Consider the following 11,748-nt stretch of genomic DNA (forward strand, 5'->3'; position numbering starts at 1 on the left):
CTGGGTAGCCCAGCACCGGACCCGGCGGGAGCCGCGATCGGGTGACGCACCTCAAAGCCAGGGGCAGGCCGAGGGCGGCGCACGAGCGTCTCGGGTGAGGGGCCAACGATCCCACGCCGTCAACGACCGGCGATGGAGGTGCGGCCAGAGGTAACTACTGAAACGGAAACACATGCTCATCAATGTAAACGTGCCGCGAGGTGAACACGCGATGGGATAGAGGGTCATAGCACCGATAGCCCTTGGAGTTGGGAGGGTAGCCCATGAAGATGCATGCGACAGAGCGCGGTGCAAGTTTATGAGAAGTGTCGGCAGTGCTAGGATAACATAAACACCCAAAAATATGCAAACCCATATGAGGGTGGCGTACCGAAGAGGAGGTGATGAGGTGCGTAGTTCCAACGCGGGCGACATGGCCGGAGATTAAGAAGGAGCGACGCGGTGGCGAGTGCATCCGGCCAGAAGCGGGGTGGCACATTGGCATGAAACAGGAGCGTGCGAACGCAATCATTAAGAGTGCGAAGGACACGTTCGGCTCAACCGTTTTGTTGTGAAGTATACGGGCAAGTGGGATGAAAAAATGTGCCATGGTGCGAGAGAAAGGTGTGGATGGCAAGGTTGTTGAACTCTTTTCCATTGTCAGTTTGAAGAGCAAGAATCGGATGCCCAAACTACGTGCTGACATAGGAGTAAAAAGCTGTCAAGGTGGAAAGCGCATTCGACTTTTGGTACCAGGGAAAAGTCCACACATAATGAGAGTAGTCATCAAGGATGACCAGATAATATAAGTAGCCCGGATTACTAGGAACTGGAGAGGTCCACACATCACTATGGATCAACTGAAAAGGAAAAGAAGCAATATTGGTGGAATTATTAAACGGAAGGCGAACGTGTTTGCCAACGTGACAAGCATGACAAGTATGATCCTCTTTCTTATTACAACTGAAACTGAAACTCCTAAGAATATAACAAAGAGTGACGGGGTTGGGATGACCCAGACGAGCGAGCCGAAGATCGACGCGAGCGGTGAGAGCAACCGGAGTGGTGGTGAAGTACCATCCTGGTTCGAGCATCCTTGACACAAAAACCAAGTTTGTCAAATTCAACAGTAACAGGATTTTCACGAGTGAAACAACGAACAGATATAAGATTTTTAATGATATGAGGTGAAATAAGTATGTTAGACAAGGATAAAGGCATGTAATTAGAAGGAAACAAAGTGTGCCCAACATGTGTGATGGGAACAGTGGAATCGTCACCGACAGTGATGCCAGTGGTGGTGCTGGGAGAGAAAGAGGCAAGATTAACAGGATGAGGGAAGATGCGAGCAGTAGCCCCAGTGTCCTTGTACCAATCGCCACTGCCGGTGTAGTTGTTCGGTAAAGGAGCAATGTGGAGCGTGGCAGGAAGCCCCGGGTCCCAAGGCGCCAGAGGCAGCGCCGACGGAGGTGACGGAGATGCCATCGAGAAACTGTAGCCGCCACTCAACTGCGGCGGTGGGTACCCTCCGTACGGCTGCGGAGTAGCGTAGTATGCCTGATGTGCCTGAGGGCATGGCACTGGAAGAGTCGGGTCCGGCGCCCGCGTGACCGACATGGTGTACGCGTGGACAATGTCGGTCCACGGGTTGTACCCGCCGGCCCATGGTGGAGGGGCCTTCTGCTGCTGTTGGTGACGCGGGGGCCCGTGGGCGGCTGTTGTTGCTGCTGGCCATTGCGCCAGCCACCCCAGCATCGATCAACAGGGGGTGGGTGGAGCGGGCGTGCCATGGGGGGGCAGGGGCAGCAGCGATGATTGCTGCTGCTGATAAGGCGCGGAGCGGCGGGCGGTGGTGGAGGACGGCCGCGAGTGGTGCCAGCGGCAAGGGCGGTGTGCATGGCACGATTCTTGACTTGCTTCATACGACGCTCCTCCAACTGGAGATAGGCCACGAACTTGGCGAAGGAGGGCTCGGGATGAGCGTGAGGTTCGACGCGGCGTTGCCGAAGTCCTCGTTCAGGCCGGCGGTGAGTGTGCTGAGGAGGAGATCGTCATCTATCTTCACGCCGATGTCGCGGAGCTCGTCAGCGAGAGTCTTAAGACGGCGACATTCGTCGTCGACGGAGGAGTTGTCTTGGTGGCACCCAAAAAACTCTTGCTGCAAAAAACGCGACGTTGGAGACGATTGTCGGTGAAGAGTCCGTTCAGCTTGGTCCAAACGGCGAGGGCGTCATCACCGTCCTGCACGACCGTATGAAACAGGTCCGGCGAGATGGTGAGGAAGAACCACCGGATGAGCGTGGCGTCGATGGTGGACCACTCATGATGCGCAGGCACGAGGCTGGAGTCGACGGAGCTGTCCACATGGTCAAGGAGGTTGTACTCCCGGAACATGAGGGAGAAGTACGTCTTCCATGAGTAGTAAGAGGAGTCCGTCTGAGCAAGGCGGACCAAAACCCGCTCATAGATGTCGAGGTTGCGGATGTCGGCGACATCGGGTGGGGGGGTGGCGTCGGCGAATGGGTTGGAGGCGGATGAGGTGACGGAAGACATGGTGGGAAGGCTAGGGTTAGGGTGCGGCGGCGGGGAGAGGAAGCGGCGACCGTGGCAGGAGGGGCGATGGCGGCAGGAGGGGCGGCGGCGGCAAGGGATCACGGCGGCGGCGAGAGGGGAGGCGGCGGCGGTGCCAAGAGGAAGGCGCGGCGGCAGCGGAGGGATGACGCGGTGGCGGCGGCGCTAGGGTGGGAGCACGGCGGCGGCGTCAGCTGGGGCGGCGGCGGCGCAAGGGTGGGAGCGCGGCGGCGACGGGCGGAAACTAAGCTTAGAACCTAGAAACAGATACCATGTATGATGATGGAATTGCACGATGTATTGACCGGATGCAATCGCGCGTATATATGAGATACAACGGTGGGCCACGATCTTAACTATATAAGGAATTAAAAGGTGGGCCAGATACACAAATACGCACATAACACATATACTCAACATCTATGTCTTGACACTCGGCTTATGTCTCGATACTAGGTGATTTGTGTTTTTCCTGTAGAGCGTGTCGGTATAAAGCGGAACCCATTTGGTATAAACATGCTCAGAACGCTCTAATCCACGGATCCGTTGTTTACGTAAAAAGTTTACCACAGACACAGTGTTTTCTGCTAAAATTTTGAAAGTGCGTGTTTTGTGTAAACCTACCCCTCGATTTGGTATTTTGGCGCAATTAACTCATTTTGCAGCTGTGCAGCACATAAGCGTTGCTTTTGCACTGGCTCCAGCCTCACATGCATGGACGTACATAGTGGGAGTGACGTGTGTGATGCCGTCCAGTGCATCGATGAACCATCAAGTAGAAAGAAGATATTGGCGTGAGAAAAGTTTATTAGCTTAGCACAAATCCGGCGACCTGCCTCGCGGTGAGGATCAGGTCCTGCTCACCTAAACTCGGCAACGCGACATTGACCCCTGACCGCCCACTGCGTTGTCGTCTCTCTCTCTCACTAAATATCAGAGTTTTATGATGAGAGATGGCCATACTTACAAAATATTAAAAAAATAGTAACTGCAAATTGCCAGGTTATTCAAATTAAAGCTCGATCAAAAACAATAGCATGCAGTTTTTTTTTTTTTTGCGGGTGAACAATAGCATGCAGTTAGCTGCAGTCAATGCTTAGCACCGGAAAGGGAGAGGGAGAAAAGAACAAGGGCCGGCCGGGTTTGGAATTTGGTATCGATTGCATTGACTCGAGTGATCGCCGGAGTACATGCATGTGACTCACACAGATGCATGCCATGCCTTGCTATGGTCACATGTACAGCTGGTACACTTGGATGATATGATGATATACTAATAAGTAGGAACTTGCATGTGAACTGTGGCAGGCAATTGGAACTATGAACTGCGCCATGTACACAACTAGATGATGGATGCCTAGCATATAGACAGACGGTTGCGTGAGTTGAATATATAGGAGTTGTACGTACTGGCGAGCTATTTTGTGTTAGGGCTGGAGACAGTGTTATATGCACGGGCCGGCGTATGTTTTTGTGTGCATGCATCTCCTTTGTGCAACTTGTACGTACCTCCTTGCCAACATAAAACAGAAGAATTATTAATTCCGAGTCGTCCACACCCATGTCAAATTTAATTTATCAGACTAATTAATTGCAATTTTTTTCTCTCAGACGTATGTATATCCTTGGGAGCAAATTAATGTAAATTAACAAATCTAATTCACATGCAATAATGGGATATATCATAGGGGCCTAATTTAGTTACCTAACAGAATTATGGAACTAGCAGCTAATTAAGTATACACGTACTGCACTTCCCAAGACTGGGCACACAAGTGTTGAACAAAGACGACAGGTTATTTTCAATTGAACTCTCCATGACAACTTCACATGCATATATACATGGAACGATCGATCTGCCCATAGTTAGTTCGTGTCTTCTTAACTAATTACTTGCACATAACTAATTCGGCCAATTAATTCTAGACCAAATAGCTCGACAACATGTACATACAGAGAAAAGAGAGGGGACACGTCCATGATCAAGTAAAGTATTCCATATTAATAAAGAGAGATCTCTAAATTAAGGAACATCCATAAACGGGTAAGCAAGGTAAGAAAGGCCTCGGCCGGCAAGCGAGAAATGCATTTCGGTGCAACAGTGCAAGTGGCGGTCTCAGCATCTTGCCGTCCTTTAATACCCTGCCTTCCCTGGGCTCCTATCAACTCGTCTCTTACTTTACCTCCTGGAGGAAAACCCAACTGGAGCCCCTCCTTTTTCTGCCTTCGGCTTGGGTCCTATATTATAAACCAAAGGGAGGAAGGACAGCTATAGCTAGCTGCATCAGAGAGCTCCATACCTAGTCGATCGTCTGCTCTCTTCTGCCTAGCTAGGTTTACCCTCCTTGTATCCATGCTCGTATTTCGTTAGGATCTGCTGCTCATGTATATGTCTGCAGTTTACATCGATCTTGTTGCTTTGTTTATATGTTGTGTCTCTTTGAGGAAATCGATCCATCTCACCCTTTCTCTTCTTCTGCTAGTACGTCTCTTCTTCTTTGATGCTTTTCTTTTCTTTTCTTAGAACGGATGATTTCCCCTCCCGTTCTTTCTTGCCATCTAGACTTTGGATTCGTTCACGGCCGCCGGTGCCTATCTTGTTGTTTCGTTTTGGAAGGCTTGGTTGGTTTACTTGTACAGCGTTCAATCTCTTCCTAGCTAGCTAGATAGATCTTTCATCTTGCACGGTAACATGCTACAAGACACGCGCCAATGTTTCTTCTAAGCAGCCACAGTACTTTGTTAAGAGAGATCGTAGCAACTTTTGGTTGCTTTGTTTTGGGAATACAAAAACGATCTTGCTATCAGATTTAGTTTCTTCTCAACCAAAAATAAAAAGATTTACTTTCTTCTTTTTCCCTTCGAGGAATGAAACTGCAGAGATAAATTGCTTTTGCGTGGAGCTGTTAATTCCATCCCAGCCCAGCAGCTGCGAACTGGTTCTAAAGCGATCTACTTCTTGCTTTGGTGGGTTATTTCATTTCGAGAGACAGATCGAGAAGAAGAAAGCTTTTATTACCTTTGCTAGATCTTATGTCGCCATGATTTCTTCTCAAAACAAAAGGACTTGCATCCGTCGAATCATGGGATCGAATCACCCTTTTTACTCATCTGCAAATTTGGTCGTCCATCAGTCAAATCATGGAATTGTTTTTCTCCGGCCGTTTTCCAGTTTTCTTTGCAAGCTAGGCCCGCCAATCGATCCCTTATCTTGTTCCTTGTTCATCCCTTTCATATGCCTTCCTTTTACCTTTTTGTTAGATCCATCACAGCATTTGCATATATATATATATATATATATATATATATATATATATATATATATATATATATATATATATATATATATTTGCGTTCGTGTAAACTTTTGCTGAATCTTCGATATCTGCGTATTTGGCAGAGTTCCGGGCTGAGACTAAGAAGAGGTCGAGATGGGGAGGGGAAGGATTGAGATCAAGAGGATCGAGAACACGACTAGCCGGCAGGTGACCTTCTGCAAGCGCCGGAACGGGCTCCTCAAAAAGGCCTACGAGCTCTCCGTCCTGTGCGACGCCGAGGTGGCGCTCATCGTCTTCTCCAGCCGCGGCCGCCTCTACGAGTACTCCAACAACAGGTCTGTGTGTACGTCTACAGCTCCAGCCTAGATGTAGCTAAGCTTGGTGATGAATTCATGTGTTCCCTGATTTCTAGGTACATATATGTCATTTCATGATCAGCTCAACTAGGCTTAGGTCTTGCCGCTGATTGCTTCTGTGCAAGACGTACTATATAGCAGCGGCTGTTTTTTTTTCTTGTAAGAAGTATTAATACAAGGCTGCTGGTCGCTTCTGTAGTTTTCAGATCGTTCAGGTCTTGGAATATTTTAGAGAAATTCGTGTTTTGGTGGTATATGTAGTTTATTTAATTTTAGACTGGCCATGGTTATTTAATTAGTATTATATAGAGTTGAATAACATATATATGAGGTCAAAATAGGCCAATGTACTACCCAAAATCAATTTAGGGTAGTAATATACTCAACATTCATTTTGCCAAGAAGCCTTTTATTTTTAACAACCCATGTTAGATAACTTAAGAAAGCCTTGTTAATTAGATTTTCTAATCTAAGCTCACCCATGGACAATGTGCGCGAGTGGTGGCCGTCGATCGCGCCGGCGCCTTAGGTCATCGATAGTGTCAATGTGTGGACGCGTGAAACTGTGTCCGCCTAGTTTGTAATTGAATATAGTCATTATCCTTATTAATACAAAAGGCACGCAATTCTCCTGTGTGGTTTTAAAAAAAATCACTTTGATAGCACTTTTCTACAACCAGGTGTAATTACACGTACTGACGTGTGTGTTTCATATGTTCTAGGTAGTATCTATCATATAGGAGTGTATGCATGCGTAGTATGCAGTATATAAGAATATTTAGGTAATATATAATACGATTTGTTTGATAGTATATACCATGTATAGTTTTAGCATACACCTTTTTACGTAAAATAGTACCGAAACCAAGAGAATCTTTCTGCCACTGTATTTGTGTCGTACGTGCAGCAGACATTTTCTTGTATAGCGAGAACTCTTATATCCATTAACTCACATGTTTTTTAATTCAACTCTTATATTCATTAAGTCACCTGTTTTGAATTTATGTCATGCAATTAGATAAAGATGAAAATTTTGGATCTCATATTTTGATGTTTATGTACACTAAAGAAATGCAACCATGATTTGATCTTACTGCATTTCTATATATTGTCCTATAAAAACTACTATTTTGTCACCAAAATTCATGCATGCTGCTAGCTGTTTATGTCTCAATTTTATTTATTTTGTATGCATGTTAACCAAGTGACATAGATCAGATATTTTTTATTTTTTATTCTCTACAAAGAAGGAAGTAGGAACCTTTAAAAAACTGAATGACATGTTCTAAAGATACCCTGCCAAAAAAATGTGCTAATTAATTAAAGATATAATGTGAGATTTACCAATGTCTGTCATATATATACACACTCTGTACCAAATAATAATTAATATGCATTGGCACTCTCCTGCTCTCTCACTGACACGCACTTGACACAAAAGACACACAAGTACGTAGGCATATATGTCATGTTTTGTCATTACATAAATATTTCTCCACATGCACATCATATCAGTCCGGCCGGGCAACAGCCAGAACTGAAGGGACCTTGCATGTAAACGTACGGTCGTACCTCGTCCTAAAGCTAGCTGCCTACCTGCCTAGAGTTTCCTCTTCCTCGATCGCTTCCCAGTCCCTGGTCATCCTCCCAAGTCCCCAACCATACGTGCATGCATGAAGCTAAGCTAGTCATTGTGTTATCTCAGTTAGTCTCGTCGATTGACATGCATGCACATCAACAACTAGCTTGCACCAACTAAGAAACTGAGCGTCTTCCCCTAGCTTGCTGTGCCAGCTTGCTCCTTGTCGAGTCCTCGTTGCAAAGGCTGCGTCGATACTGTTCAATGTATGCCTCTCTGCATTTCATTCCCTTCTTGTGTACACGTTTGAGCGCATATATGTATGTACACACTCTTTTGCCAAACTTTATGCTTAAGTAACCGAAAGAAACTATTGAGGGCTTTGTGTTTTGTTTCTGTATGTCTTGTGAACACTATCACATCTGTTGCACACATGCATCAAACTAGGTCATTGATGAGTGCTTGCCTGTCTCTCCTCCCTTGTTTATCAACTGCAGTGTCAAGGCTACAATTGACAGGTACAAGAAGGCACATGCTTGTGGCTCAACCTCTGGGGTACCTCTCATAGAAGTCAATGCTCAGGTAATTAGCTCATTAGAACCATATCCATATGCATGTGATTAAATTAATTTTCTTGATAACCAGCTAAGGGTCTAGACTCTAGATCGATCAGTGGCTACTTGCACTAAATTCGTCAGCTTGTAAGTATACATGAAATGAACTGACACTTGAGAGCCACACATGGATCAAAGATGGCCATGATTTAAATCTTTAGGACCGAACCACCAAAGCAAATCCATATATGTACCTAACGGGGATCAGATAGCAGTCATGTCTACAATTCCTATACATGATTATGTTTCTGTGTGTGCATGCGTGCATGTCTGTCTGTCTCTGAATATATACTACAGTATATACTACTCCTATATAGGTAAGCATGCATATATACCCGCGTACGTACATTTGCAGTTACTGGTACATCGTCTAGGATCAGCACATCTAACTGAAAACAGAACAGTAAGTAAAGCCACAGCACTGGTAAAACATCCAAATCATGGGCTGGAGCTTGGTTTTTCTAACTCAATTGGAATGGGATGACGTGGATATTAATTAGCGAATGTGATAGACAGCTCACTCTCTTTGTTTTTCTTGATATAATCTATTATTTCTGAAGCAATACTACCAGCAAGAAGCTGCAAAGCTGCGCCACCAGATCCAGATGCTGCAAAGCACTAACAAGTAAGATCAGACTGCACATGCTTGCATGTACACATTTTCCCCCCATCGTGTAACCAATTCTTATCTTCTATAAAGGCACTTGGTTGGTGATTCTGTTGGGAACCTGTCACTCAAGGAGCTGAAGCAACTCGAAAGCCGGCTTGAGAAAGGCATTGCGAAGATCAGGGCCAGGAAGGTATATTTGAAACTTTGATCAACTTCCCTCCGATTTTGCACTCTTTCATCAAAGTTTGGCATCCAGCAGTACCGTACCTTCACATAGTACTAGTGTATATAGCGTCCACTAATAAATTGTACAGTAGTGTTTTTACAAGGCATATAAATATGAGTAGTTCTTGAGTTTCTTATATCATTGTTATACTCCTAGATCCATAAATTATTTACTTATAAATGTTGATCCTTCTCTGTGCGTTCATGTCTCAGAATGAGCTCCTATCTTCTGAGATCAACTACATGGTCAAAAGGGTACGTAATGTATACTACTGTATGGGTTGTTCTACAGGCTTCCTTTAGCTAATTAACCAATCTTGGCTTTATTATACGTCTTGCATTTAATACATATATTCTCATCACCATTGTAGGAGATAGAGCTTCAGAGTGACAACATTGATCTCAGAACCAAGGTACAGAAGCTATAAATCAACTTCGATGGTTCCAAATTAATTAAGCTATAACTACTGTCCACGTTATACATGGTCTGGTGACCAGATTGCGGAGGAGGAGCAGCGGATGCAGCAGGTGACTATCGCCAGGCCCTCGGCGGCGCCGGAGCTGAACCCTTTCACCGCACTGGACATGAAGTGCTTCTTCCCTGCCAACCTCTTCGAGGCGGCGGTGCAAGCGCACGCGCAGGCACAGGCTCAGGCTCAGGCTCAGGCTCATGCTCAGGCCTCGCTTCAGCTGAACCTAGGCTACCAGCAGCTTGCTCCACCGGGCGCGGGCGATGTGGCTCATCAGTTCTAGTAAACCTGCAGGAGCTCTTGCTTGACTACACACACTGCAATAAAACTGGAAAGTGGTCGGCAGTGTTATCAGTACTCAACTGTTCCGGTCAAACCGTCTGGCTAAGATATATGTGTGCCAAGTTTTATTGTCCCAAGTACCTCTAAATTTGCCGCTGGTGTAGAACCAAATTTCTGAGAATTACTCACGTATATTCTGACGAATTGCTACACAATTGTTCTTTGATCAGAGTAAAACCTATTGATTAATAATTACTTTTTTCTTTTTCTTTTTTATGAAAAGGAGGTCGAAGCATCCAAGGATCCACACAACTATTTTTATTATATTATTTAATGAAGTCTTATAAAGCAAATACACGGATCAACTTAATGCCACCTTCCTCGCTACCTGTCGCTACACCCACAACCATCTTTTCATCAAGGAGACCTCGCACCAACGCACATTATCTGATCCAGTGGTCTCACCAAGTGATGAGGACATCAATATCATTGTTACACCCACACCCCCTGCTGTCATACACACTGGACCAATCACTAGAGCTCGCGCATGCTAATTGAATTACCAGGTACTTTCATTTCCTGGTAACAATTTTAATGTTCATGAGAATATGATGCTGCCTAAATTAGATACATTTGTCTTGATTACTAATGAAGGGCCTAGCATGGACAAGAGGGATGAACACTGAAGAAGAAACAAGCATGGAGATGAAGACGCGCGCGAAGGGAACGAGAACGACGTTTCTAGTGCAGATTTCAGTACTTTGAAGCCTCCTTGATGGCATACAAGGACATGGACGAAATATACAGGATGCATTGTCATAAATAAAGTCCATAGCTTATAATAGGTGTGGCGTCACCTTATTTTTTGGGCCAGACCCATGTAATTTTGGAATACTTGAGTATATGCTATTTTTTTAATCCGTGTGTGTGGGGAAACAAGAGTTAGGGTTGGTTTCGGACCCCTGCTCCAAGGGGTCACGAAGTTTCCCCCATCTTCCTCCATATATACAGCCCTTAGGGCGTGTTGACGCTCAAAAGTGGCACGATCATAAAGCAGCATGCCGGGGCGAAAACCTTGCTAGGGTAAAATCTTGCCGGTGTGAAAGCTTGCCGGTGTAAAGGCTTGCCGGCGTGGAAAGCTTGCCGGCACAGAAAGATCATCCGGTGTGGAAGCTTGCCGGTGTGAAATCTTGCCGGGGGAGAAACCTTGTCAGGGAGGAACCCTTGCCGGAGTACAAACCTTGCCGGTGTGATAGCTTGCCGGGTAGAAACATTGCCGGTGTGGACAGCTTACTCGGATGAAAAACTTGCCGGGTTGGAGGCTGTGATAGTCAATCGAACGAGAAGTTGAAGATGGGCTCAAAAGATTATTCATATGATCTCGGATGGAAAAATGTTCTACACGGAAGTTGTGCGCCTCGTCGAAACGATCGATTTTGATATAAAGATCGTCCCAATCCGAGGTCGTATGCGAAAGTTAGAACAATCGGAGTGCAGCCCTGTCACGAGGCGAGATGTGGCGCGCCTTACCAGACGCATGTCTGATGGGTAGCACGAGGGAACAGGTGTTTTGCGCGAGCGATTTGACCCTCAAGATGACCTCTGATCAAAAAACGTTCAACATGAAAACTGTTCGTCTTGTCGAAACGGTCAAGATTGCTTTTAGGCTCATTTTCATCCGAAGTCGTTTACCACCTCAAAAATTACCCGCAAGGTGCAGCCAATTTAAACCGAACAGTTTTGGAAAGTTCGGACAAAACCAATCCGAATTTGACTAGTATTTT

The 11,748-nt window shown here is 45.7% G+C and overlaps 1 protein-coding gene across 3 annotated transcripts; it reads left to right on the forward strand.

The window, feature by feature from the left end:
- The first annotated feature begins 4,709 nt into the window (after positions 1 to 4,709).
- On the forward strand, positions 4,710 to 10,216 carry LOC125508495 (MADS-box transcription factor 13-like). Of its 3 annotated transcripts, none has more exons than XM_048673223.2 (8): positions 4,710 to 4,884; positions 5,951 to 6,163; positions 8,261 to 8,345; positions 8,938 to 9,002; positions 9,078 to 9,177; positions 9,426 to 9,467; positions 9,584 to 9,625; positions 9,711 to 10,216. In XM_048673223.2, the coding sequence occupies exons 2-8, from the start codon at positions 5,982 to 5,984 to the stop codon at positions 9,963 to 9,965; spliced, it is 771 nt and encodes a 256-aa protein (XP_048529180.2). In that variant the 5' UTR covers positions 4,710 to 4,884; positions 5,951 to 5,981; the 3' UTR covers positions 9,966 to 10,216. The 3 variants fall into 3 exon arrangements, with proteins under 3 accessions (XP_048529180.2, XP_048529181.2, XP_048529182.2); XM_048673224.2 differs by lacking the exon at positions 4,710 to 4,884 and adding an exon at positions 4,900 to 5,032; XM_048673225.2 differs by lacking the exon at positions 4,710 to 4,884 and adding an exon at positions 5,090 to 5,517.
- The last annotated feature ends 1,532 nt before the right edge of the window (positions 10,217 to 11,748 follow it).

The sequence above is a fragment of the Triticum urartu genome, chromosome 5A (assembly GCF_056163025.1).
Source record: "Triticum urartu cultivar PI428250 chromosome 5A, HENAU_Tu73, whole genome shotgun sequence".
Taxonomy (NCBI): domain Eukaryota; kingdom Viridiplantae; phylum Streptophyta; class Magnoliopsida; order Poales; family Poaceae; genus Triticum; species Triticum urartu.

Coding starts and splice junctions, on each gene's coding strand:
- LOC125508495 (XM_048673223.2), top strand. CDS start 5,982: ATGGGGAGGGGAAGGATTGAGATCAAGAGGATCGAGAACACGACTAGC. Junction 9,178..9,425: donor CGAAGATCAGGGCCAGGAAG/GTATATTTGAAA, acceptor TTCATGTCTCAG/AATGAGCTCCTATCTTCTGA. Junction 9,626..9,710: donor ACATTGATCTCAGAACCAAG/GTACAGAAGCTA, acceptor TCTGGTGACCAG/ATTGCGGAGGAGGAGCAGCG.